Genomic DNA, 26,912 nt, shown 5'->3' with positions numbered 1-26,912 from the left:
GTAAGAATGCGTAGGATATCTTAATTTAAATTGTATCTTGTGCCCACGCAATAGAATATATAGTTACAATATACCAAAATACTCAACTGGTGGGAGTTTGAAAGTGGGAAGTAGAAGTTTATGAATGAAAATCTCTCTTTCTTTAATTGATAAACCGATTTTGGTGCAACGTGACTTTTGGATACTTAAATATTCTTAGGGTGTTTTTTTTTAATAAACACCCCTATAGAAGCTGATATGGGATGGAAAAGCTGATATGGGATGGAAAATAGTCCGCGTTTTTATTTCCCGCCATAAAGTAACACAAGCGAAGCTGCTGGCGGAAAGCTAAACCTACAATTATTATAAACAACAATGTTTATCTACGTAATACTAATATATTATGTAAATATTTTCATCACGATAAAAAGTAATTGTAATATTTATGTTACTAACTTATAACAATGCAAAAAAAATTGTAAGGCGGATTAAACGGTCAAATTGCTTTCGTATTTATTTTTATGGTACCAATGATGCCCTTTTATAATATTTTCAACTGATGTTTTTTTAGGTAATTATATTATCAGCGCTATAATTACAAATAGATAAACGTTACAATTTTTAGTTTGCAGAAAACCTGGAAGTGGTAAGAAGTAGTAAAAAATAATATAAAGCTAAAGAATTTTGAGTATTTTTGTTTGAAAGCGCTTATCTCAGGAACCACCGCATCGATTTCAAAAATTCTCTCACTGTTGGATTTAGTAAGCATATAGTACTCACGGTACTGAGTGTTGTATGCTTACCTTTACATTTATAAAGTGCTACGGGCGAACCCAGGTCGAAAATTACCCATTTATTTATTTATTTTTTCATATTACCACTTTAGGAATACATCCATCCGGATAGGGTGCAGGCCATAATCCACCATTCTGGCCAATGTCGAACGTTTTAAACGTAGCCGATTTTCTCTCGATGTTCTTCTCCGATTAAAGCAGTGGTAGAGTAATGCAATGACACATAAATTGTCTCGAGACTAGTTGGTACAAATACGCAATCAATAACAAAGACGAAAGAACATAGATATCAATATACAATGTGTAGGTACCTATCCATAATCAAGTTAAAACTTCTGAACTGACTTTTATGTAGAAAATGTGCACACTAATATAACAGCGAGAAGCTTGTAATTGCAATACGTAAAAGAATTCAAATGCATAATTATTCCGCGTAAACATTCAAGCCCCATAAAAAGCACAAAAATCTACGAAAGATAATATTCTCCTAAACGGGAGGCTTTACGCAGGAATAACTTCGTCGCCTTCGAGGGCCTCACGAACTTTACAGAACTTGAAACTCTGGTAAATAATAATGAGCTTATAGCTATAAAGATACTAGCTGTGCCCCGCAGTTCCTCCCTACCGTGACACCCTTCAATATGTAGCATTAATTTGTAGGTATCTCTAAATAGATTTGAATTGGTAACATAATATACGAAACGTTCGTCAAGAATAAGGGAAACAATTGCCAAAAAATTCCGAGATTTGTGCATTCCAACAATAAAATTCTGCTTTAGCTATTAAACAGCTGTAATTATTGCGCGTACTGTATTTATAACGAAACGTAAACTACGTTTCATCTAGAAAAATCCCTGAAAGACTCTTGAACATTTCGTGTTAGTTTGATTTACCTTAGCCTTAGTATCTAACTATTTCCTAATCTGGTGTAATTGAAGATTTATTCAACAATTTTCACTATAAAGATTTGTTTAAATCTTTATAAGTAAAAGGGTCACTGTAGATTTTACTTTCGAGAATATTTGTTTCACGCATTTTATTTCCGAGGCTCCAAAGTCATAAAGACCGTCTCTGTTAGAGCTGTGGGTGGGGGCGACCCCCGTCTGATTTATGGTAACATGTCGCGAGAAGCTACCGCGTACGGCAACTCGCTTTTTGTCATTAACTGATTTTTATTCTATTTCGTTTCCTCTGCAAACAACTGGTACTCAGCTCTCACAACGCAGTTAAACAAAATACTTCGCAAATTAGATTTCGCATAGGTAAGAAAGACCTCCCGCTTGCGACTAGTTTAGATGTAGACTACATTTCAATTATTTTGCATCATTTAAGTTCCGGAATGGCGTCATAGATGGCGCTATGTAAAAGACTTATAAAAACGCAAATATGTATTTAAATGTAACCAACTGTACACGTATTATTAATAACGACTTTACACCTATTATTAATAATATTTAACGCTATTATGATTTCAATTGTTTATTTTTATAAATATTATTCCCTGCAAAATTATTTCTATTTGCCATCTAGTGACGAGTAGCGAAACTTAAATTTATTTAACTTTCAAATATACCGCAAGATGGCGCTTAATTCAAAATCAGTAACGCTATCTAGTGGTGATGTTATGTAACTACGTTGTAGTAGAAGCAATGAGGGATGTTTTAGTTCCTGGGAATGCGTCGTTATTTCCATCGAGGTAATTTCGCTTATATATTATCGAACCATTTTATAATACTTCTACTCTATCACAAATAAATAAATACTCATAGTTATAACATTTTTATTTTTTAGTTTCTCGATTTCCTCATGTTGTTGCAGCAGTTATGGAATTTTCAGTGCCATTATCACAGACTAATAATAATATACTACGTATACAAATATTATATTCAAATTATGGTTACTTTTCAATAATACTAACTCGAATGCATAGGTATTATCTCATATCCTAAATTAATCCATGGGATACCTACCTATTAGCTACAAGTGAGAAAAACGGAAATGGTACAGGTAGATACTTCAACGAAAAATCTTTGCGAACAACGTTAGATTTGTATGACCAAGATGTTTAGCCAACCTGCAACCTCTTCACATAGCATATACAATTTTATATGATGTTTTAGATAAACCTACACGTGTACGTAGGTATTTGCAAGCACGCGTCACGAATTTAAGATCAAATGTCAGCTCAAATAATGTGAAATTGCAAAAGCTATGACAAAATGTTTAACTTACTTATATTCATTGTTTGACTTTCAAAACACTGAGAAGCTCAATTGAATTGTTTTTTATTATTTTATGATATCGCTTCTTTACCATCTTAGCGGACTTTTGTAATTTTCGAATAAAAAATAGATACTTATGTATATTTATGGATGGCAACAACGATATTTTAAAACCCCTCTTGCATGTTTATTATAAAGGCGATTTTATTGTAATTATATGTAATCAGTTAACGATTGCAAGGATATTCTGTGTGCAAGTTGGTACCTACTAAAACTTGATATCCCGTATTGCAAGATGAAGTAATGTATGTTAAAACACATATTGTTTAATACCAACGCAATTTTGAAATAGTCCTTCTAATGCTGTTTTCGCTAATCAATCATACATTTGATGCACGCATCTTTTTACTTACACTTTTTTTTAAACATGTTATGTTTTCGTTTATCGTGGATCTAATGTGTGAATTTATTTGAGGTCCAGTACTATGATTTTATACAATACTACGTAATATATTGCACTATTTAATAAAAATCCTACTTTACGTATATTGTAGACAGATACCTATTCATCATCGTCATCATCATCACGCTATCCACTTCACCCACAGTTCACCACTGATCAAAACAGCGATGGAAATCACAGTGAGGAAATCGGCACGGGATGGAACGAAAAATGAACTATAATAGAAACCCATTTATGAGATCCGTGTAACAACAAATATTTAGAAACACTACAGTAGACAAAATTGACCGTCTAACTATATTCTTATATTTTTTTAATAATGTAAATAGGAATAATGTTTTATATGGGTATAAAATATTGTCATAAAGAATTAAATCACTTTTAAAATGTGAAGTTATGGTATTGCGTCAATAATATCATTTTAATGTGTTTAATAATTACATTATAATTAGTTGCACTAACGGCTGATGTAACATCAGTGACTGGTTTAATTACATTTAATACAGAGTCAATCATAGTCATATTATTATAATATAAATATTTATTTAGGAATAACGTTATACACTTTTACCATCATGCTTCAAAGGATCAGATCAGTTGTTATTCATAAATTAAATTAGCAATAAGTTTCATATTGGCTGCTTACATTTATTTTTTATATTATTAAGTACCAACTCAACAAGCCTTTTTATGCGTCCCAGTGGCTCTACATAAGGGCTGTCAGAAAGCCCATTTGTAATTCCTATCCCTAATCTAGGTATTTGACATACAAATTCCGTTCTGGCGTGATTGAGGATATCCATTGCAAATATAATAAGTAGTTTTATATTAGTATTATACAAAAAAATAATAAAAATTACGTGCGTTTTACTTTACAAACGCACCAATTTTTGAAATTAAATATAAAAAATATACCGTCAAAAATTTAGAAACCTATTACTTAGGTAATAATTATTATCCCAACATTTTGAAATGTGAACCGAGTGTGATTACCTACTCACCAAATTATTTAGTGATGATATTATCTTTCCTTTGCAGAAATTTAATTTCAAATTAAATTACTGACTTTCACAAGCTCTTTATTTTTATTTTTTGTTTTTGAAATCTTTTAAAACGTTAAAAAAATCTAAAACTAAAAAAAAAACTGCGAAAGAGCAGAACAAACACATACACAGAAATAAAGGTTTCAAAATATACGTAGTTACATTTGAATAATGTAAATTTTTAATTAAATATTATTTCTAGGTATTTATTTTAAAGTTAAATATTAAGGTACCTCCCGAATTCCCAATAGTCGCATAGGAGCGAATTTTTAATAACAAAAGAAATTAATAAAGTTAAAATAATTAGGTTCTAATTAAGATTCCCTACTCCTTAGCTTCTCTGTTACATTGTAAAAATAAATAAGCAAAAACTTCAGTTTGGCCCTTGTCTAAAAATAATTTAAAAGACACATGACAAATCTTCACCATACCTAGTAGGTATCTAATCTGTGCCCATACTACGAAATCACGGGACGTTATATTTCATTTCATTATATTTATTTATAATAGTACTTTTATATAAATTGTTACTTGCATTTAATCGTAATGCACAATATCAGGAAGTAGAAGGTTTTGGTACTTAATATCATGTTTCATAACTGCAGTGCAGTGATGTGTGTTCAGTTAGATACGTAGTTAGTAATAAGTATACCCACTAGTTTTGTAATGAGCAAATATATCGAATGTTTCAATGTTTACTTGGTGACCTCGAAAAGATGATGAAAAGTAGTTAAAATTTTTACCTGTTTAATAATCAAGAAATATTAGACAATAGTTGCTCTTTTGGTAGTTAAATCACAAATAATTATGGACATATTGAATAAAAAGATATAGTTAAAACTTATATAATTGTTTGGCAGTGTTTATGAAGAGAATTCCTCATTCATGTTTTTAAAAATATGTACTCTTTACCTACTTTAGGCGAATGGAGCCGCAGGCTACGCCTTTTTTATTATAATTTGACGAAAAAGTAGCAAATTATTAAAAACAAATCCGTTTCATCTGCTAAAAACATTATTGAACCATAAACCTTTACTTTTTCTTTGCCTGTTATTTTTTTATTAAACACATTATATAGATAAATTAAATAAGATTGATTATTTAATTACTCCTAAGCCATGGATTATGTTATTAATACTGAAGGACATAGCAACACAGAGCTAATATCATATTTACATAAAAAAACAACACAGTTAAGAAGTACCCTAAACTACCAAGTACCAACGCATGTACTCTATAATTTCAAATTTGCTATATTTTAAATTTAAACATAAAATGGGGTAAATAACGAAAGAATCTGGGCAACACTTTTTTGGGGAAATATACATGATATCGAAATTTAAATTTAAATAGAAAAAAGTATACCTATGTGATTTGCAAATAAATTCAAAAGTTTTTCATATGCTCTTTTCGCGGTGTTTACATAAATTTAAAAATATTTGGTCGCCTGTCATGTTTTAAATTTTTAAGAACAATATGGTTTTAGGCCTGGAAAATATTATGTACCATCCTACTCTCTATGCAGTAAAAAAGATGACATTCTTTGGTCTATTACAATGTTAAATGTGAATGATCTAACCAAGACCTCTTGTCGCCTGAGAGTGTGGTAATCTTAACAGTCGTCAATTTGAGTGTGACCCAATTCGTATAAACAATCGACATCTTATAGAAATAAATAAAACATTAAGCTCAAACTCAAACATTTATTTATTCAATCAGACTTCTTCTAGAAGCACTTTTGAATCGTCATAACATATTTTTAACATTTACCACTTTTACATTAGATAGAGAAATATACCTTCTGGTTTTTACATTTACCACTTTTACATTATATAGAGAAATATACCTTCTGGTTTTTAATAAACTATGTACCTACTACTTTTAAAGGTAATGCAAATGACGTAAGCATTAAATATATGCAAAAATTGTTCTAATAAATTATTTGCATTGATTTGCATGCTTTAATGAAACGAGTTTAAACATAAATGTTGTTCATATTCGGGGAATTTTAAAATTTGTAAATATTTACTGTGATCACGACATTCTATTTTACTAGCTACGTAGTTAAATGATAAGCAGAAACAAAAATCGCCAAAAATTTAACATTCGATTACTTATAATAATTAATTATAAAACTAACTTGTAGACCTTAATAAAATTCAAATTTATACACAAAATAATAACTAAAATATACATCAAATTAATGTTTAAAATATCAATCATTTTACAAGAATTTTATAGTAATTATATATCAGAATATGATTAATAACGATAGATATAATTATTAAAATTCTTATCTTCCAACAAACCTTTGCAAAGGGGTTTGGGTATAGTTGGTGTCGTGATGAAAATTCGCGGCCAGTGGATGAAACTTGGATATTTTAAAATAACAATATATTGTGAACAAAAGTTATTATGGACATAAATCTCGAAACGTATTATGAACAGAGATATTTGGTTTTGTATTATTCATTTACCTAGAATCCAGATGATTTAATAAGATTTTTCTGAGTTTTTTTTAGGTTTCTCCTTTATTTATTTAAGAATTCTAATCAAAACGACGTATATGAACGCTTATATACGCAATATATTGCTCTTTCAAAATATTATCCAAGTTTTATCACCACGAACCAGGCCACCACCACCGGCCAGGCCGCGAAAGCCCGACGCCACTAGCCCATACAAAAGCCCAAACTCCTTTTTATACATTACTTTTATATTTTTTCTAATACTTTTAGCACTATATTTTAATGAGATGTGTAATAGTGCGTACCATTATCTACAAAGTCAGTTAACTCAATGAACGAAGTAGAGAGCCGTTTGGCTTAACATCTATAATGTACTTGGTACCTAAGTCACCATCGCGCTCCGAAGCAGGGCGCACGCGGGCTCTACAATCTAGGTTTTTATTATTAACTAGAAAAATCGTTTAAAATTGTGAAAGCGTAATATTGAACGTAAGTATTTAATTTTTATGTTAATAGTATAGTCGCTTTTTTTGGGAAAAACTACTGGGATAGAGATATAGAGTATTTGTTTACAAATATTATTGTTTATGTTTTGGTGATATTGAAAGGTGAAATTTGACGGTTGTCGATAATTTTTTTATTGATTATAGAAATTTAAAGCAATTTTTCCTAATACAATTTTATTTTAGTTTATTATAGTTAAATTTAAAATGATTCATTCGTATGCATTCACAGTAAGGTAAAAGTATTTGTAAGTGAGCTGTGACTGACTAGCACAATAATTGTAAAATAGAAAGTTTTTGCAGTTATGCCGGCTTACCGGGTCCCGCCTCGACACCGTTCAGTAAACAATTTTATATCAACTTCATATAACTTAATGAGAATAAATAAATGACATTTTTTATCTAGATATAAAAGGGAAAGTAGTTAGTAAAATAGAAATTAAAAATGTGCCCCAAAAAATATACCTAGAAAATAGTAAGAATTTGCCGATCAAACCGGTTTTCTCGTTCTTTTTACATAAATGAAAAATTTATGTTATCACGTTTTCGTATTGTATCTAAACTTTTATTTATTGTGTCTTAAAGATCATTTTCTTATATTTTTCATGTTTTAAGGAATTATCTACCTATTGCTAAATGTCAATCTGACCGAATTGTTTTAAAATATCAAAATGTTTAAGATAATAATATAATATGTATGTATAAGTATGTATAATCAATATAAATACTTATTTCGATAATTTAGTAGTTTTTGTCTGTCACAACAGGGAAATTTTTTTACTTTATGAATCGACTACAGTCGAAGATCATTATATTTTTTGTTATTCGTGTAATCGTGTTGAAGACACATAAATAATATGATCATCTTTGACGAACCTACACAGCTTGATTTTATCTTCCGTCTATAATCCTTGCAAAATATACATTATTTTTCTTTAATTTAACTAAGAAATACATCATATACAGGGTGGAAATATATTCTATGGGCCGGTAGTGGCAATTGAATTTTCGAAAATCTTTAAATGCAGTTCTATTTCTTTTTAAAAATAAATGAATGTTTGATTTCAGCCAAATTCGCTAATTAATAAAATCACTTTCCCTCCATGGCCCCTGTATATCCATCACTTACATAAACATTCTTGCTGGGTTAGGACCTTAGTAAGTAAGGACCTAATAATATGTACCTACACTGTTAAATATATGCGATTAGTATATTTCTTCAGAATAAACACAGTAACAAAAATACATATTATCAAATCTTTACACAAACGTTTCTCACATAATTAATTCCAAAAAATACATAATTTATTTGTAAATGTAATATGTCGTTTTTTGTCCTCGCTAAAAGAATTGTACTGAAAAATAATTTTTATTTTAAGGTTTTACACGTCACATGGCATATTTTTATATATATTATAGACTACAGTAGGTATCTTAACACTAAACTGCATAATTTATTACTATAGAATTTAGATCCGCTATAAACATACCTACGCACAAAGACAAAATATCTGTCACGTTGTAATATTTGTCAACAAGAACCGTAATTTTCATCACATTTATAATTTCCTTAGCTGTGATGAAAAGCAGAACAATAAAGGCAATTTCCTACACATAAAAAGTTATAACAATGTTGCAATATAATATACAAGTGGACTATGTTACTTAATAATACTTGTTTGAACAATATGTTTTAGAGCGATTTATATAAACTACAATTAACTACCTACGTGCGTAAAACGTAGTTGTTCTCAATTTTTCTATCATTTACTTACAAGTTACAGTAAAGTAAATAAAATTGCAGTTATATCCATATCAATGAATTTGCTCAAAAAAAATAATGATAATATTTTTTATCATTGATTCTGAAATGTGGTTCGTAATAATAGGTATAAGTTAAAATATTGATCAAGGTATTATGTACTAAATCACTACATAGTATAAAACAAAGTCGCTTTCTCTGTCCCTATGTCCCTATGTATGCTTAAATCTTTAAAACTACACAACGGATTTGGATGCGGTTTTTTTAATAGATAGAGTGATTCAAGAGGAAGGCTTTAGCATATAATTTATTATGTTTTAGAAAAAGCGGGCGAAGCCGCGGGCGGAAAGCTAGTAGATTATAATTTGCTTACGAAAAATGTAGATAATCTCAAAAAACAAATGCTAAAGATCGTCAATGAAATATCGGCTTATAGCTAAGCTAGGTCATTAGACCGGTGGTATAGCATGCGAGGCTAAGTAAATCAAGTAGGTACATAGTAGATTTCTAATAATAAACAACTGTTATACATCACGGATTCAAAGCGAAGCTTGCTCTATTGAAATCCGTGTGCTCTCATGGGATATCGACAGGTCATAATTAATGAATTTATTAGTTAAAGTGTACATATTATAGCGCCCGGCAAACTTCTTGGCAAAAAAGTAGCGTGGTGGGGGAAGTTTGCGCATCAAGTTTTAGTACCTACATTTTTATGTGCGCAAGCTTCCTCCACTACGTTAAAAAGTGGCCAAGTTACGTGCTTATACTATGTTTAAATAGTAGATTGTACTTTACAAGGTAGAATTATGAGTTACACTAAAGACGTAGGTATTAACTATTAAGTTTGTGTAAACAAGCATTAAACTTATTATGTCTTAGCAAAAAACTTTTTCAATAGTCGATTTTCTTACGGTTGTGCTATAAAAAAGGTGAATTTGTTGAAGTGGTTGATATCACAGTATTTCCGATACACAAATTATTTTTATAGGGAGTTTGTAAAAGTTTATTCCACCTGAATTGCTGAAGAATGACGACCACCTAACGTCAGTGTATGATAATATCATATACAAAATTATAAATATATTTTCCACGAATCATTTTAGAAGATCTTGTCACAGACTGAAATACAAGGTGTCTCAAAAGAAAGTTTATATTGTGGATGAATAAAAAAAAAGTAAGCGGTGTATTGAAAAAATGTTTATTAATTATTCAAGTGCATAATATGGGAATTTATTTCTTAAAAATTATATCGTCCAAATGCAGTCCATTGCGTTCACGGCACTCATTTAATCGAACAGTAAAATTATTTATGACAGCTCGGCGCCTAAAAGATACCCTTATAAGAAATTATTGAGGATAGAAATTAGCGAGGAATTATTTACCCTTACTTTTTTGAAGACGAAAGGGGGCGTGCAGTTACATTAAATTCAGAGCGCTATGTAAAGATGATAGACAAGTTTTTTATTCATCCACAAAATATAAACTTTCTTTTGAGTCACCTTGTAATAATTTAATAAAAATGTACTTCGTGGAAATTTAATTTGAGATTATCACACCGAATCATTATTACAACAAAAATAAAAATATAAACAATTACAACATGTAAAAAATTTATTATTAAATTATAAAAATCAGTATTTCATAAATATAACTAAATAAAATTAAAAATATAATAAACCTGTTAATAAAATTAAATTAAATGCAGAAACTGTATTTACATATTTATCTAATTAAATAATATATTTCAACACAATGCAGTAGGTAGGTACGGTCTGCTTTTTTATTTCTAGACTCTTTTACGTAGGTACATATTATATCTACTAATTACTTATATTATTCTAGACTATTGTGCAAATACCTTTTTATTATTCCGCAAAGTGTAGGTATGTGGATGGTAGAATAATAACATTAATTATCATTCCATTAAAATATAAACAAAAAAAAATATTCCAAAATTTTTACAAAATGTGTGGCTAATTGTGGCTATTTTTTAATTTTAATCATCTTACAGAAAAATGGATTACGAAAATGATAATAAATTCTGTCTAGTTTCATCTGTTTCCCTGGAAACCTATATCAAAATATTTATCAATGCAATTCATTTACTTTAGTGATCAGATCTAATCAATGTACCTACGTAGGTATTGAACAGGCGCATACTCTCAAGCTGAATCTATACTAATATTATAAAGAGGAAAGGTTTGTAATTATGTATGTATGTATGGTTTTCACTTTTCACGCACCAACTACTGAACCGATTACAATGAAATTTAGCACACATATAGAGGGTAACTTGGATTAGCACATAGGATAGGTTTTATCCCGGAAATCCCACGGTAAAGGGAACTATGCGGGTTTTCCTTTGAAAACGCGGGCGAAGCCGCAGGAGAAATTTAGTAAAATATAAATTAAAAGTAACTTCAAATATTATTATCTTAAAATAGATAAAAACCTATTTTGAAAGAAAAACAATAAAAAATGTACCGTAAACTGACATTTCAATTTATGTTGTTCCTTTTTTGGAAACTTAATTTAATAATCCAGTCTGTAGGTATTTATGCTCTACAAAAGGTGGCGTAGAAAATGTTTTGAAACGATATTGTTTAGGTATGAAAGGTTAATAAAAATCCAAGTTTTCGACCTTGACGGACCCAGGCGCTAGCCGCCATCTTGAATTAAAGGTGCTAAAATTAGGTATATTTTAAATAACTTCTCAATTGTTTACTAAATCACAAAAGTGTCTATGAGGGGTTCAAAGAAGACAAAATTACCTACATTTTTTTCATACATGATTATTCTGTAAGTCTTAAAGGTAAAAAGTTACAAGCGACGGAAATAATAATATTTACAGAAATCATATAATTTTAATTTTGTTTAAAAATTGTACAGCTATCATTTTTTAATTCTCTTTGATGGCCCGGGCTGGTTAATGGTGGCTTCTTCATTATCGTCGCTGAAATTTTCTGTTTCATTGTCTGTATTTTTAGTTTCCAACCATTAAATTTCGTCATCATGACCAGAAGAAATCGAAGACGCTGGAGCACGCTTTCTAGTAACTTTTTACGGAGGGGACATGGATAAGGAATCCTTAGAAGATATCCGATATGAACGATTCATAAAGTTATCAATAAAAAGTAAATTTAATCGACGAAATTTCATGGTTGGAAACTAAAAATACAGACAATGAAACAGAAAATTTCAGCGACGATAATGAAGAAGCCACCATTAACCAGCCCGGGCCATCAAAAAGAATAAAAAAAGATTGCTGCACAATTTTTAAACAAAATTAAAATTATATGATTTCTGTAAATATTATTATTTCCGTCGCTTGTAACTTTTTACCTTTAAGACTTACAGAATAATTATGTAGGAAAAAATGTAGGTAATTTTGTCTTCTTTGAACCCCTCATAGACACTTTTGTGATTTAGTAAACAATTGAGAAGTTATTTAAAATATACCTAATTTTAGCACCTTTAATTCAAGATGGCGGCTAGCGCCTGGGTCCGTCAAGGTCGAAAACTTGGATTTTTATTAACCTTTCATACCTAAACAATATTGTTGCAAAACATTTTCTACGCCACCTTTTGTAGAGCAGAGGCTTTTACATTTCCCCACAGACTGGACTATAAAAATATCTCTAGGAATCAATGTAGAACATAGATATTAAGTACCTAAGTACTATGAAATTCTATAATTTTTTATTTTTTCAATAACCGCCAAATTAATAATCACAGACAACCAATAAGGTTTCAAATTATTAAAAAAATTTATACCTAACTACAATGTTTAGAACTTTCAAACAAAGTATAGAAAATTAGAGCTTATAGCGGATTTCTCAACAAAGGAGATAATATAATCGTTAAATGACGTTTTCGTTGCAAGAGAGGAATGGAGTTTAATATTTCCAATTGAGCATACCTTGGCACCATATTTTGTAGAACGCACACATTGATAATGAAGCATACTGGAATGCTAATAAAACATTTAATTTAATAAATAAATATTAATTATTAAATAAGCTATGTAACGTAAAGTCAGCTTTTTAACTTATACCTTTGAAAAGTGCAATAAAATATAATAATTAACAAGCTGTTCCCCGTGGTTTTACCCGCAGTGCTCCGCTCCTATTAGTCTTAGCATGACCGTTTTCAAATCGGACCCGTGTTTCCTGAAATTAGCGCGATCAAGCAAACAAACAAACAAACTCTTAAGCTTTAGAATATTAGTATAGATAGAAGTGTAGTTTTTTAGTCGAACGTATTGTAACTAGGTAGTTAAAATCTGCAATCTCATGCCAGTTTCAAAATTGGTACAATAATCACAATTGCGTGATGACTGACAACTAAAAGATAAATTTCATAACATATAAGTATAGTGTGCACGAATAGAGTGTGTTAGTTGTGGAATAAAAGCCTTGCAGTACATTAACAAATCATTATTATTATATTACTTATTATATCAATTGATAAAAATTAAGAATAGCTTTACTCGACCTTAGGATTTGCTTCATAAAGATTGCTTCTAGGCATAGTGTAGGATCAAAGTGCTTACAAAATGTCTAACGCCGTTGAAGAACTTAGAAAGAAACATAAAAAGGGGTAATTTAACCAAATTTTGAATATAGCAAGACAAAAATACAAAACAATCTAAAAAAAACGCATCTTAAAACGAATGTGCAAATGGCGTCCAAAAGCCGTCTCTACCAGGAAATATTTGGGTAAAGGATAACACACACAAAAAAAAAACATCACGGTGAATGAACAACATAATATTACTTACATTAAATAAACTTTTAAAAATCATTATGAAAAAAAATGCATTTATATTTGTATACAGGGCGTAATCGTTAAGTGTGCACAGGCGATAATTCCGTAACTATTGCAGATATCAAAAAACTTTGATATTTCTCGTTTTATTTTTAAAAAGTTATTATAGTCATTTTACTCATTAGGTAAAGGGCTTTCGATATCAGTTTAAAGTTTTTTGATATCTGCAATAGTTACGGAATTATCGCCTGTGCACACTTAAAGATTACACCCTGTATAGCTGTGTGTGTCGTGTGATACATCTGCAAAAGGTCGCGTTAGAGTATATTATATTCTATGGCAGAAGGGAGGTAATTGGCCTTGTCACCTACCCGTGAGGTCTGAAAGATTAGGTACGTCACGTACAGCAGAAAAAAATACTTTGAAAATAATTTCAAAGTTAGGTAGGTACGTACCTATTCGTTTATTTATAAATCATATTTGATTAAAAAAATATTATACTTAGTTTTGCGTAATCAACCTATAAATGAAATGAAAATAAATAATCACTGCAGATGCACCGTATTATTTCTCCGATAAACATAATGAAAGTCAACAAACAATCGATAGCAATTAACAAACAATTTACATTCAATAAACACGTGTGCACGCCCTTGTACCATTTCATCATTTAACCCGAAGAGTAAATATCGAGTAATAGCTCAAAAGTACATAATATAATAAAAGCAAATGTTGGTAAAGCAGTGGTGCAACGCGGGACGCTAGTATAGGAATCTAGTTTGTGCAATATCCAAGCCGTGAACAAGGTTGTAGGTTTGGTCGTGTAGCCCTAAGTACTTACGCTCATTTATACAGACTAGATTGTACAATGATATTAGTATACTGACAAGTTTTGCTTATTTTGATGTAAAAAGCACCTATTTTTATGTGAATACACGGGACAAAATCAATTGTTATTAAAAGTTCATTCTTCTCATTGCAGTCTAGCTTTAACATTTACAAAGCTCATTTTTTTCACAATAAACAAGAGTAAGTATTGAATAAAGTTACCGTCAATCTAATGTTTTATAGGCTATAGCCAATAGGTAAAGGTATTTTAAAATATCTTAGTTAGGTTACCTATTTACACATCTAAAATTTATAATTAAACGACAAAATGGCACGTATCTCGTACTCACATCCTTATAAAAACTTAACCTGCTATATAAATCAAATCAATATAATACATATATCAATATTTGATTTTACAATATGGATTTCCTTGAAATTGTTTTTCAACGACATCCTAAAAAAATATGTCGATATACCTAAATACGACGAACAACTCTATATTTAGCTTTTTGTTTTTTTAAGTAAAACAAAATTTGCCTCAAAAACAACATTCATAGTACAATAATGAATTATTGGTATGAAATAAAAGTAAGTATGATATTTTTAGTATAAGGTAGAGGCATCTAAAATTTAGATAGAGCACGTTAATTACTATATAACTTACATTGATTATGTCAGTAGTTATATCATTAAATCCAATATAACAAGTAACAGTGAATTACTTTTATAACTCTAATCGGAAACAAACGTGATGATAATTGTTTGTAACTATTATCTGTAAAAGATAAAACATTAAGAATATGTATTCGAAATTATAAGTTTAATTTTTTATCATCACGTCAGTTGATGAATTAATAATCTTTATTCAAGAGACAGTTAATACCAACGGTCTACGTTGTAGGTATATAACTATTAAATAAATAAGATTTAATTATAATTTAATATAATAATAAATTTTCTAAATTGCAGTCTTTTGTTTTTATGATTATAACAGTTAATTTCTTTTATCTTACACGAGTAAATAATAATGGGGAATCTATGTAAATTGATTTTATAAAAATAGTTTATCTTATATTTAAATGAGGGGAAAATTTTAACATATCATTAAAATTAATGTATGTAGAGACAAATAATTTCACGATATTCACAATCAAATAGACCGAAATACATTATAGTTGTACGAAAATATGATCAATACATAATTTTACTATTGGCAAATACTAATTTCATAACTAATTAAGTAATAACACGCACTAAATAATAGTAGCAATATTATGATTATATGTATTATAATTTATAGGTAATTAATAGACAGTTGTCCAGCGTATATGATAACCCCATTTACTATCATATCTCATTCAATAGTAAAGGTTCACAGTTGTATACCATGAATCTTGTAATGTTTTCCAAAAGAAATACATATACAATTATTAAATAATTAAAAATATTTATAGCACCATGATTAAGCGCTGGTTCAACTTCACGTTAGTTATTTTTAGTCGCGTTGTTTTAGTGATAATAAGTGCAAGTGTGTATAATGTGTTTGTTTTTATCGAAGTTCTATTAAATAATACGGACGTATGGTACCCGGAAAGAATATTGAAAAGAATTGAGAAAATCCTTAAATTTACGAACAATGTTTCTGGTATTGTTGTAAAGAAAATATCCATACAGGTTCGTTTTTGATTTTTTGTTTTTTTTTTTGAGTTCTAAAATGTGGCAATGAATTAATAATTAATAAATCATTTGTCTTTTTCAGAAGAATCATTTTTTTTTAGTTTAATAATATAAGATATTATATATTAAATGATAGTAAAAAAAATCTATATCGCATTAATTGAGTTTAATAAATAATTATAAATTATGTTAATTGAAAGTAATTTCTTTGTTCGAACAGTGAAATGTGTTTACAAAGTAGTTTATTATGTAAATGTATATTCACGTGACAATTATGGTAATTTTAGTTTATTATATTAAAATGAAAATAGTGTGAGAAATTTTAAATTGCTATATAGACTACAGGCCCATGTTGAAAAAATTATGGGTCATTTGACCCACCACCTGACCTATCTAGAATGATATAAGAGCATAAAATAATAAGATTCGGCATCTGTGTCATACTATTTCTATACTGCTTTTAAGCCATTATTCCGCAACGCCGTACAAAAATCATGGAGACAAGGGGAGAAAATCTCTACCTGAACCTTCGAATTCTCATCTGCACTCAGGTGGACAGCTTACAAGTGACGTCATAGTGCTGAATTTTATTATTTTATGCTCTTATATCGTTCTAGATAGGTCACCTGGTGGGTCAAATGACCTAAAATTTTTTCAACACGGGCCTGTAGTCTAATAGGTTGATTACTTGATTGTATGGAAAATATTTCACTGCATATTTTTCTACTTAGACTGATTTTCAAAACTATTTTTCTTTTTCGAAAGAATAGGAATGATCCCGTTGTTTTCGCGTGTTTGGAAAAAAGATTTAAAAAATTATTGGAATTTAAGATTGATTACTCTATATACAGATCTAATATTGCAAATTGCAATCAATGCAATGCAGTCAAAGCTAGTAGGTATTTATCATTGCATTCTAAACAATGAACATTGTTTGAACTCCCTTGAGTATATCATCTATCGCTTTTGAATCGTCACAAAACATCATTTAAAAGAATAACTCAAAAAAATGAAAATAAACATAATTCATAAATTTCAATACAAATAATAAAAAAAATACATACTAAATAGTTAAAAAGGTATAAAATCTACTGGGAAGATATCTCTACTATTATTCTACTAAAGTATTATATTTTCTGTGTCTCTACTATGCTTATAACATAACATTACGACTAATTCGCATTTTCTTTTTTACAGAATTTCATGATGAATGCGTTCATGCAATGGCTGCTTCGGTTTTTGGTTTCCTTATCGGCGATAATAGTGTATCCTCTAACATTATTGATAAATATAAAACGTAACAAAAAATGCCCGCCTCCGACTAATCCTATTCTATTCAAATCAGCCACTACTCTGTCTATGATGATAAGAAATAAACAGGTGTGTATATTTTTATTATTTATGTGTAAGGTCATAGTTGCCCGATGGGTTTATAATACAATAAAAATATATGACTAATATATCATAAGTAACATGAATAACATAATCACTGCTACTATGACATCGATTCTTTGTGACAACGAGATTAATGTTTGTGACCTCGAATATATTATAATCGTAGACGGAAATATCTTAGGAAATATTATCTTAATAACAAAAAATATATAAGTCAAAATAACTAAAGATACATGATTAATATAGACAGATAACAAATTTCATGTGTCACAAATCATATCCTATATATAATATTATTTATTATTTTATGTTATAAACTAAGTCTAAGGTTTTTTTTATATTTTTTTTTAACTAAAACAACAACCATATTGAGCGCCTTTATTACTGTCCCTTTTTCGTGTTAATTCTCTCCATAAGAACCTTCCGTAGTGCCTTTACAAAAATATTAAAAAAAATCGTTGTAATGGTAGAGCCGTTCTCGATCTTTACGCAGGCGATTTGACGCATTTGGCAATTCGTTTTTATTATATAGATTTACAAATGGTTCACAATATTTTATCACTTTCAGATCACATCAGAAGCAGTTGTATCAGCTTACATAGACAGATGTAAGGAGGTGAATCCGTACTTAAATGCAATCGTAGAACCCAGATACGATGTAGCGTTGAAAGAAGCAAGGGCAATAGACAAAATGATCAATTCCAATGATCGATCTCCAGAACAACTGGCTAAGGATTTCCCGCTACTGGGCGTGCCTATGACGGTCAAAGAGAGTATCGCTGTTGAAGGTAAGTTATACATGATCAAGACATTTTTTATACTAAGTGAGCTCATACACCAACAGGAACACCATGTTAAAAAAATGTGTGTACCACCGAGCTTAATTTTATACGATTACCTTTTGATTTTCCCCTATTCTTTTCAATGTTCGTTTCATGTCAGGGCTCAATTAACTCTTCTAAAATCTACTTAAATTTATTAAAAATATTTATCTTATCCATTAACTTGATACCATAATATTGTGTGGTAATTCCTCGATATATCATGCTATCAAAAGCATCAACCCCGATTGCCTACTACCTACTTCATATATCGCCATCTACATCCGCAAATTACATTTTAAACAAACAATAAACATGCGAAACATCCTCTTAACTACTACAAATATTGCAGCGACGGATTTCTTCACAATTACATTGTGATTTTACATAAACAGCTTATCGTGTGTACCGTATGCAGTATGCACTATAATACAACGAAAATACGTTGTAATACGATTACATAGAGGTAACATAACTTTAGCAGACTTCTAAATACGGGAGATCGTACAGCGGTGTATCAAGCGATAAATTATTAAAGCATGACGGCAGAAGGGTAGTGTAATATCATCATCTATTTGCAATAATAATAATGTTAAAATGTTAATCCTACATCGGCCGCGGACTGCCCTGGGCTGTATCTCAATAGTGCAGTCATGGTGTCCCACATCACATTAAAATTCTCGAAAGGGCCTCTGCGTGTTGGATCCGTGTCCCCACGTCCTTCCAAAGATCCGGGTACCGTCCTTCTGGTGATACCCGAGTATTATGGAAATGTTAATTAGAAATTTAACAAAAATAGAACGCTACTTAGGGTTTTTACCCGTATATTGATGATATTATTTCTATTGATAATTTTTACACCAAATAACACCTCGCCTTCGCTTCGCATAATAATCATAATACATATTATGTGTGTATTATGTGTTAGCACGCCATAATATGTCTATTGTCTATGTATGTTTATAAATATGTCGATATAATCGATTTAAATAAAGAAAATAAATAGGTAAAAAAAATATATTTACACTACTATCTACGTGAAAAACCAACTCTAATTAAATATTTTTTTCTTATAACTTAATTATGTGTAGGTACAATATAATTCAACTCGTTAACTATCTATTCCAGGCATGAGCAACGACTGCGGCACAGTGTATCCCTACCGCAAACCAGCGAACAAGGATGCTGATATCGTTCGCCTGGCACGAGACGCTGGAGCCATACCAATCGCAGTCACTAACACACCGCAGCTTTGTATGAATTGGGAGACTTATAACAACGTGTCTGGTCTGACTATGAACCCGTATGACCAGAAACGTACGACGGGAGGATCTTCAGGGGGAGAGGTTAGTGCTGCAAATATAAGCTTATTTTAAAATATATTCATTCACTTTAGCCTGGAATGACCCGTATGAAAAAATATAGGCTACGATACTCAAGAACAAAAAACAATGTAGTTTTCTACTGGAAGAAGAATATGGAAAATCGGTTGATTTACGTATTTTTCATTACACCCAGCACACTAAATATACTAGGTCATAAACAATAAAGATCCTTGTCAGAACAATCCAATTGCTTATTACATGTTTATACGTAAAAAGGAAAACAAAACATATTTTTGTAGAAGTTAGAACAATCGTTAAATTTGACCTTTGAAAAACATAAACATGTTTGAAAAACATTATTTGAGGAAAGTCAAACGCAAACTACAAGACTTATACGTAGTATTCCCATAAAAAAAACTTAGATTCAAATTAAGTATTATAAGATAATATCTAACCACCTAACGCACATCCAAGCAGTTTTTAGAAAACAAGGAAAAATTAGAATTACTATTTAACTTTTCTTTTAACATCAGAAATCTCATCTTCTATACGACGTCTCCGTCATGACTAGCGCGGCCATTGAATGACGACATTTAATTGAATGACTAGGCAGCCGTTGATTTAACAAGCGAAACCCCAGGAAAAAACCGGTACAATAAGTTGTAACTTGTAGATATAGAACAGACTTGCAAGTATTTATCTTGAAGACTTGGTGTCATACCTATAAGGAAGCCAAAGTAAGGTTAAGCCAATGAGAGAAGTGTTCATCTTTATTGAGTTATTTGTAATATTGTGTTATACTTCTCAAAAATATTTCTATTTCATCGATTTTCTTTTTGAGATTTTTTACCTCTTTAGCAAATCAGGAAAAAATTAAATTGAAAAAATCTTAATATGCTGCCTTCCCACCAAGCACACTAGAAAACTGTGAATTTATACAAAGTAAGGATATATTTCAGTTAAATAACTATATTGAATATGAATAAAAAGTTTGGCAAAAACGTCGAAGAATGGTTTTTCATTCAGCTTTACCTGTCTATATTAATACCCTACATAGACATATTCCTAGTATTGTAAAGACAAAGGCCCTGGCCTTGACGAATGATGTGGACTTACTATCGAGTGGCATGGCCCCAAAATAAATACACAATTACATAAAAAATAACTCCTACTTTTCACTATTGAGATTCAGGAACGATCGAATAGCTGATATATAGTTCAGTCTTAAAAATATATCATCAATATATATACGCAATGAATGAAATGAATCCCGATGAATAAAATCGTTCAATCGTAATGTCAAATGTGTTTACTTGCACAACTAAATACTTAAATAAAAACAAATTATACAGGGTGTCCCACTGTTGGTATACTAAGCTCAAAGGAGGTTATAGTTTTGCATACGCTGAGTACGTAAAAAATACTTAAAAAATTCCAGACGCATTTTTTTTTCAAATAGATGAAATCTTAAAACTCTATGTGTACACCCATAACAAGCAACCCGCCCAGCTTTTCCACCAGCACGTGGGCTATCGTTTAAGATTATGTTTTCATAGACAAAATGCTCACATTAGAGAAGCGTTATATGCCGGCTGCGCGAAGCCAGAGAAGAAAACATGGATTTTCAGTAAAAATTTAGCAAAAATTTTTTGACGTAATTTTGTTGTTTAAGTATTTTTTTCATGATCAGTGTATGCAAACCTATAAGTCCCTTCGCGCTTAGTATACCAATAGTGTGACACCCTGTATAGACATTTTTAATATGCATCTTTCATACAAAAATGTTTTTTTTTCTAGTCGGCTTTGATCGCTGCAGCAGCGTCAGTAATAGGTGTTGGTTCAGACATCGCAGGTTCTCTTCGATTACCCCCTATGTTCAATGGAATATTTGGACACAAACCAACCCCTCATCTTTGGTCTATTCAAGGTAAATACGATTATGCGGGTTAAGATTTTCACAGTTCAAGCAACTCTTGATAGATGGCGTGCTTAGTCGTGTTATAGAGAGATTAAATAGGATTCCGATTGCTTATGATTTGTGAGTTAGCCGTTAGGTAAGTGTTTTATGGCATCACGTCGCTTAAAAAATAGGACTGCAGGTCCTACTTATATTCCATCCATCCATCCATCCATTCAGCCCGGATAAGTCCACTGTTGGACGTAGGCCTCCCCCATACTGTGCCACAGTTGCCGATCTTTGTCTGCGCCCAGCCATCTACTTATATTAATCAGAAAGAAATTAAACATTGATAAACTTTAGTACTTCTGCTGAACATGGAGATAGTTACATAGGTATAGGTGGAGGTAGATTTTGTAATCCATTTTATATTTGGACAATATTTCGAATGTCATTGCAGAAATTATTATTAAATTACAAAAATGAACTGTATGAAGATGAACACTATAAAAATTAAAATGTTTCTATATTGTGTGTATACAGTTAACATTATAATTTCACTGTAAAATACAATACAATACAATACAAAATTCTTTATTTAACACACACATACAGAAGAAAAGAAAAGAAAAGAAAAAAAACATATAAGACAGATACAACATGTTAAATAGGCGGCCTTATCGCTTTCAAGCGATCTCTGCCAGGCAACCTTTGGATAGGATTAGTTTTAAGAAATCGAATGAGATAGGTGGTGTTATAAATACTGTATTTTATAAAACTTTTCAGGTCATGTTCCCGACTGTTTAGACCCTGCCTTTGAAGAATACTTCGCTCTTGGCCCTATAACACGATATGCCGAAGATTTGACACTGCTACTTAAAGTTTTGAAGCAACCGGGAGCTCCTGACGTACCTTTCGATAAACCAGTAAGCATTTATCCCATTTCATAATTAATTATATAATTATTTAAGACGATTCACAAGTATTTCTAGAAGAAGTCTAGTGTCAATTAATCTATTTTATCGAATTTGTTTGATATTGATAATATTTTTTTTTCATACTTACATGTTTTTTTATGTTTTAGTTTTAAGTTTTAGAGCTCAATTAATCGTGTTATTTTTCAGGTGGACATAACTCGCCTAAAGTTTTATTACATGGAGGGTGATGGAGGCCACGTTATGAGTAAAATAGGACCGGATGTGAGGAAAGCCATGGAAAAAGCTAAAAACTATATAAAATCCACTTATAATCAGGATGTACAAGAGGTAAGAGAATGGATCCGCATAAAATATGCAAGAATTTTAGATTAATAATGGTAAAAAAGCCCTAATGATGAATTTTCAAACAATTTTATGAGCATAGGTCACTCTTTTAGAAATTGATAGGTTGTTTTTAAATATTTTGTTTCCTTTACCAATTGATATTAGTAACACAATATTTTTACTTGCGGACGGCCCCAAAACGTAATGTAAAACTAACCAAAAGGATATTTTTTAGCTCAAAATCAAGAATCTTCATCACATGTGGGAGATCAGCGTGAGGGTGTTATTCAAAATTCGACACGTTGCTAACATCTACACTGATCCAAATGAACGAGATCAATTGATATCGATGTGGCCAGAATTATTAAGGAAATTATTCGGTTTATCCGATCACAGCCTAACGTGTGTTCTTTATGGCCCAGTCCAGAAATTCTTTGACAAACTGCCCGAAAATTATTATCAGAATTTAGTGAAAACTTTTGAGCAAATTAAACAGGACTTCTATGTAAGTATTTGTTTTAATCGTTTGAATATATAATCTTATTCCCTGTTCAGTGTTATTAAGACGAAAGCCTCGTTTTTTTAGCGGGAAAATAGATCATACTCGCTAAAAAACGATAATTTAAATAAGTGTGATATGCTCTGCCCTTGCTCTACCCTATATATTATGTATGTCAATGCATGTCAGCATTACCTCCAAAAGACTCACTAATATCTACAACATTTTACAGGAAGTGCTATCAGACGATGCTGTACTATTCTTCCCATCGTTCCCGGGCCCAGCACACTTACACTACCGGATATTTTACAAATTCTTGAACTGTGGCTACCTCACAATGTTCAACGCTCTTGGTCTACCATCTACGAACTGCCCACTAGGATTGACAGATAAAGGTCTTCCCGTTGGAATGCAAATAGTAGCCAATAAATGTAATGACCATCTCACGATAGCAGTGGCCAAGGAATTTGAGAAAGCGTTCGGTGGATGGGTTCCTCCTAATAAGGATTTTTTTGACAGTGTGAAAACTGCTTAGGATACAAAATAATTAAGGAGTACCTACTACTACCTAGGTTATAAGAAGAAGATATGCAGCATCACATTAAGAGTATTGTAGCATTTACGCATGCCGCCGAAATATAGGACAGAGTACGTAGAATGATGATTAGAATGAGTGCAATACAACGTCCTTATTTTATCCAAATTATATATGTATATCCTATAATATACATGTCGATAAGTACTTGTAAGAATTCTTGTATGGTAGAATTCATTGTAAATATTGTATATGAATCAGATTATATATTTTTTTATGGATAAGGTAGAATATTTATGTGATTTAATAATTATTCCAGTTTGTACATATGAATATAAATTTTACAGGACCAAAAATGCAGTCCCCTACCACAGTAAATTTGAATACTTACCCACTGTGCAACAGTTGTACAATATAATTTTTTTTACACCCATTATCCCACGATATTTTATTTAGTTTATTAAATGGACTCCTTGTTTTACTTTGATAATATCTTATATATAAAGTTCTCGTGTCACAATGTTAGTCTGCATACTCCTCCGAAACGGGTGGACCGATTCTCATGAAATTTTCTGTGCATATCGGGTAAGTCTGAGAATCGGCCAACATCTATTTTTCATATGTACCACGGGCGAAGCCGGGGCGGACCGCTAGTAATGATCTAAATTTTGGAGTTGGTTTGGAGAACAGAATGTTGTTTGATATTTTAATACAGAATACATACTGATTAGGTTTAATGGATGTATTTACTTCTTCGATTTGAGTGTTTTCAATGAATTCGTGATATTTGATGTATAATTGTGCCTAGTTTAAAATTGGTGGTATGTGATGATGATAAGGATTTCCAAAGTTAGAATACTATGTGTATTATTGTTATGCTTATGTAGTCCTAAGAATTTTTATAGTTATAAGTTTTATACAGGAACTGCAAATTTTATTAAAAGTGATTTTTTAATTTGAAGTGTTTTATTTCCCTATCCTTAAATGAGCCACAAGCCCACAAAATGGTGCGCAAAATGTCTTTCTATTTACGAGTAGGTATTCATTATTAGATACCTAAATAAAAATGTTTTCACAAAATTCTTATGAAACGTTCGTTCTATGGTTAAATACCAAACTAAAAATAGGTGTTCATTGTAATTTGTAACTTAACTAGAACTCGCATTATAAATCACTACATAGTATAAAACAAAGTCGCTTTCTCTGTCCCTATGTCCCTATGTCCCTTTGTACGCTTAAATCTTTGAAACTACGCTACGGATTTTGATGCGGTTTTTTTTAATAGATAGAGTGATTCAAGAGGAAGGTTTATGTGTATAATAACATCCAATAAATAGTGGAGAAGTACTGTTATATTTGAGGTTTCTAATGTGACGTCGTAAAAAATTACATTTTTTCCGCTTACATTGCAAACGCAGGCTGAACCCTATGAGTTTTATCAAAATAATGTACTAAGTATTGTACACATTGAAAAGGTCTACAGAAAAGTCCGTGATGGTATATGTCTATCTCTAACTCTCTTAACCAATACAGCATTAATCCTTAACCAATTAAATACCTTGAATACATTGTTCATTTAATATAGATCTATATGGCCCTTTACACCGTATGATTTAAGTGAATATTTCCGAAGATATTACAGACTAGCTGTTCCCCGCGGTTTCACCCGCATTGCTCCGCTCCTGTTAGTCTTAGCGTGATGATATAATATAGCCAGCCTTCCTCGATAAATGGGCTATCTAACACCGAAAGAATTTTTCAAATCGGACCAGTAGTTCCCGAGATTAGCGCGTTCAAACAAACAAACAATTAAACAAACAAACTCTTCGGCTTTATAATATTAGTATAGATTTAAATAATTTGGAAAATCCAAAAGTGCACGCCTCATAATTTTTTTTTAATAAATATTTATTAATTATTATTTTTGTTTATTTAATAACAATTAAACCACATCGAATCAGACCCTGAAAAATGAAAGGGTTCTATTCCTGAGCATACTCAAGCGTAAGAGAAAAAAAAAGACTCGATTAGTAAAGTATTTCGGTCGCTAAAAAGGATCCGCACATACAGACACACGGACGTCCAAGACAGAACTTTTTTAAACTGTTTTTTAACTTGTTTAAATAACAAAAATGACATCAAAAATATCATGAACGTTAAAAATAGTGTTTTTTCTTAATATGTGTGTGTATGTATTATCTTACAAGTGCAATGTATGATACATAAAGACATTTTAAGTTTGAAAAATCAGATGTTTTGCGCGAAGTGACATTAGTACCCACCTCAACGCTTCGCTTATGAGGCGTGCAAAATTGCGGGACGTAGCGTTTGCGGCGGTACCGGCCGGCCGCCCGGCTATATATTTTATACCCTTGCGAAGCCGGAGCGGGCCGCTATACAACGTTCACAGTTTTTCTGTAGTGTATTTAGTATCAGCAATGCACCCCGTATTATTATAGTACTCTTTGAATGCACCCGTGCGAAGCCGGGGCGGGTCGCTAGTTACCTATAAATAGATACGTCATACGTTACGATCTAATACTAGAAAATTAAAGCCCAATGCTTCATACTGTAATATACTTATTGAATTAACATTGACCACAACGACGCGGACGAACAAATCAGATCGGATTCTACATAATGCCTTAATAACATAAAAATCTAATGAC

At 31.0% G+C, this 26,912-nt stretch overlaps 1 protein-coding gene across 1 annotated transcript; it reads left to right on the top strand.

Moving 5' to 3' along the window:
• The first annotated feature begins 7,299 nt into the window (after positions 1 to 7,299).
• LOC149485101 (fatty-acid amide hydrolase 2-B-like) lies at positions 7,300 to 24,546 on the top strand. Its single transcript, XM_089699808.1, has 9 exons — positions 7,300 to 7,458; positions 17,707 to 17,889; positions 18,473 to 18,692; positions 19,854 to 20,071; positions 21,848 to 21,977; positions 22,734 to 22,873; positions 23,072 to 23,212; positions 23,445 to 23,714; positions 23,941 to 24,546. Exons 2-9 carry the CDS (start codon positions 17,713 to 17,715, stop codon positions 24,241 to 24,243), a joined length of 1,599 nt encoding a protein of 532 aa, XP_089555934.1. The 5' UTR covers positions 7,300 to 7,458; positions 17,707 to 17,712; the 3' UTR covers positions 24,244 to 24,546.
• Positions 24,547 to 26,912: the final 2,366 nt, after the last annotated feature.

The sequence above is a fragment of the Colias philodice genome, chromosome 10 (assembly GCF_061535455.1).
Source record: "Colias philodice isolate Cphi_HAF_F1 chromosome 10, ilColPhil1 Martin Lab GWU primary, whole genome shotgun sequence".
Taxonomy (NCBI): Eukaryota; Metazoa; Arthropoda; class Insecta; order Lepidoptera; family Pieridae; genus Colias; species Colias philodice.
This window is presented reverse-complemented; position numbering and strand designations above follow the sequence as displayed.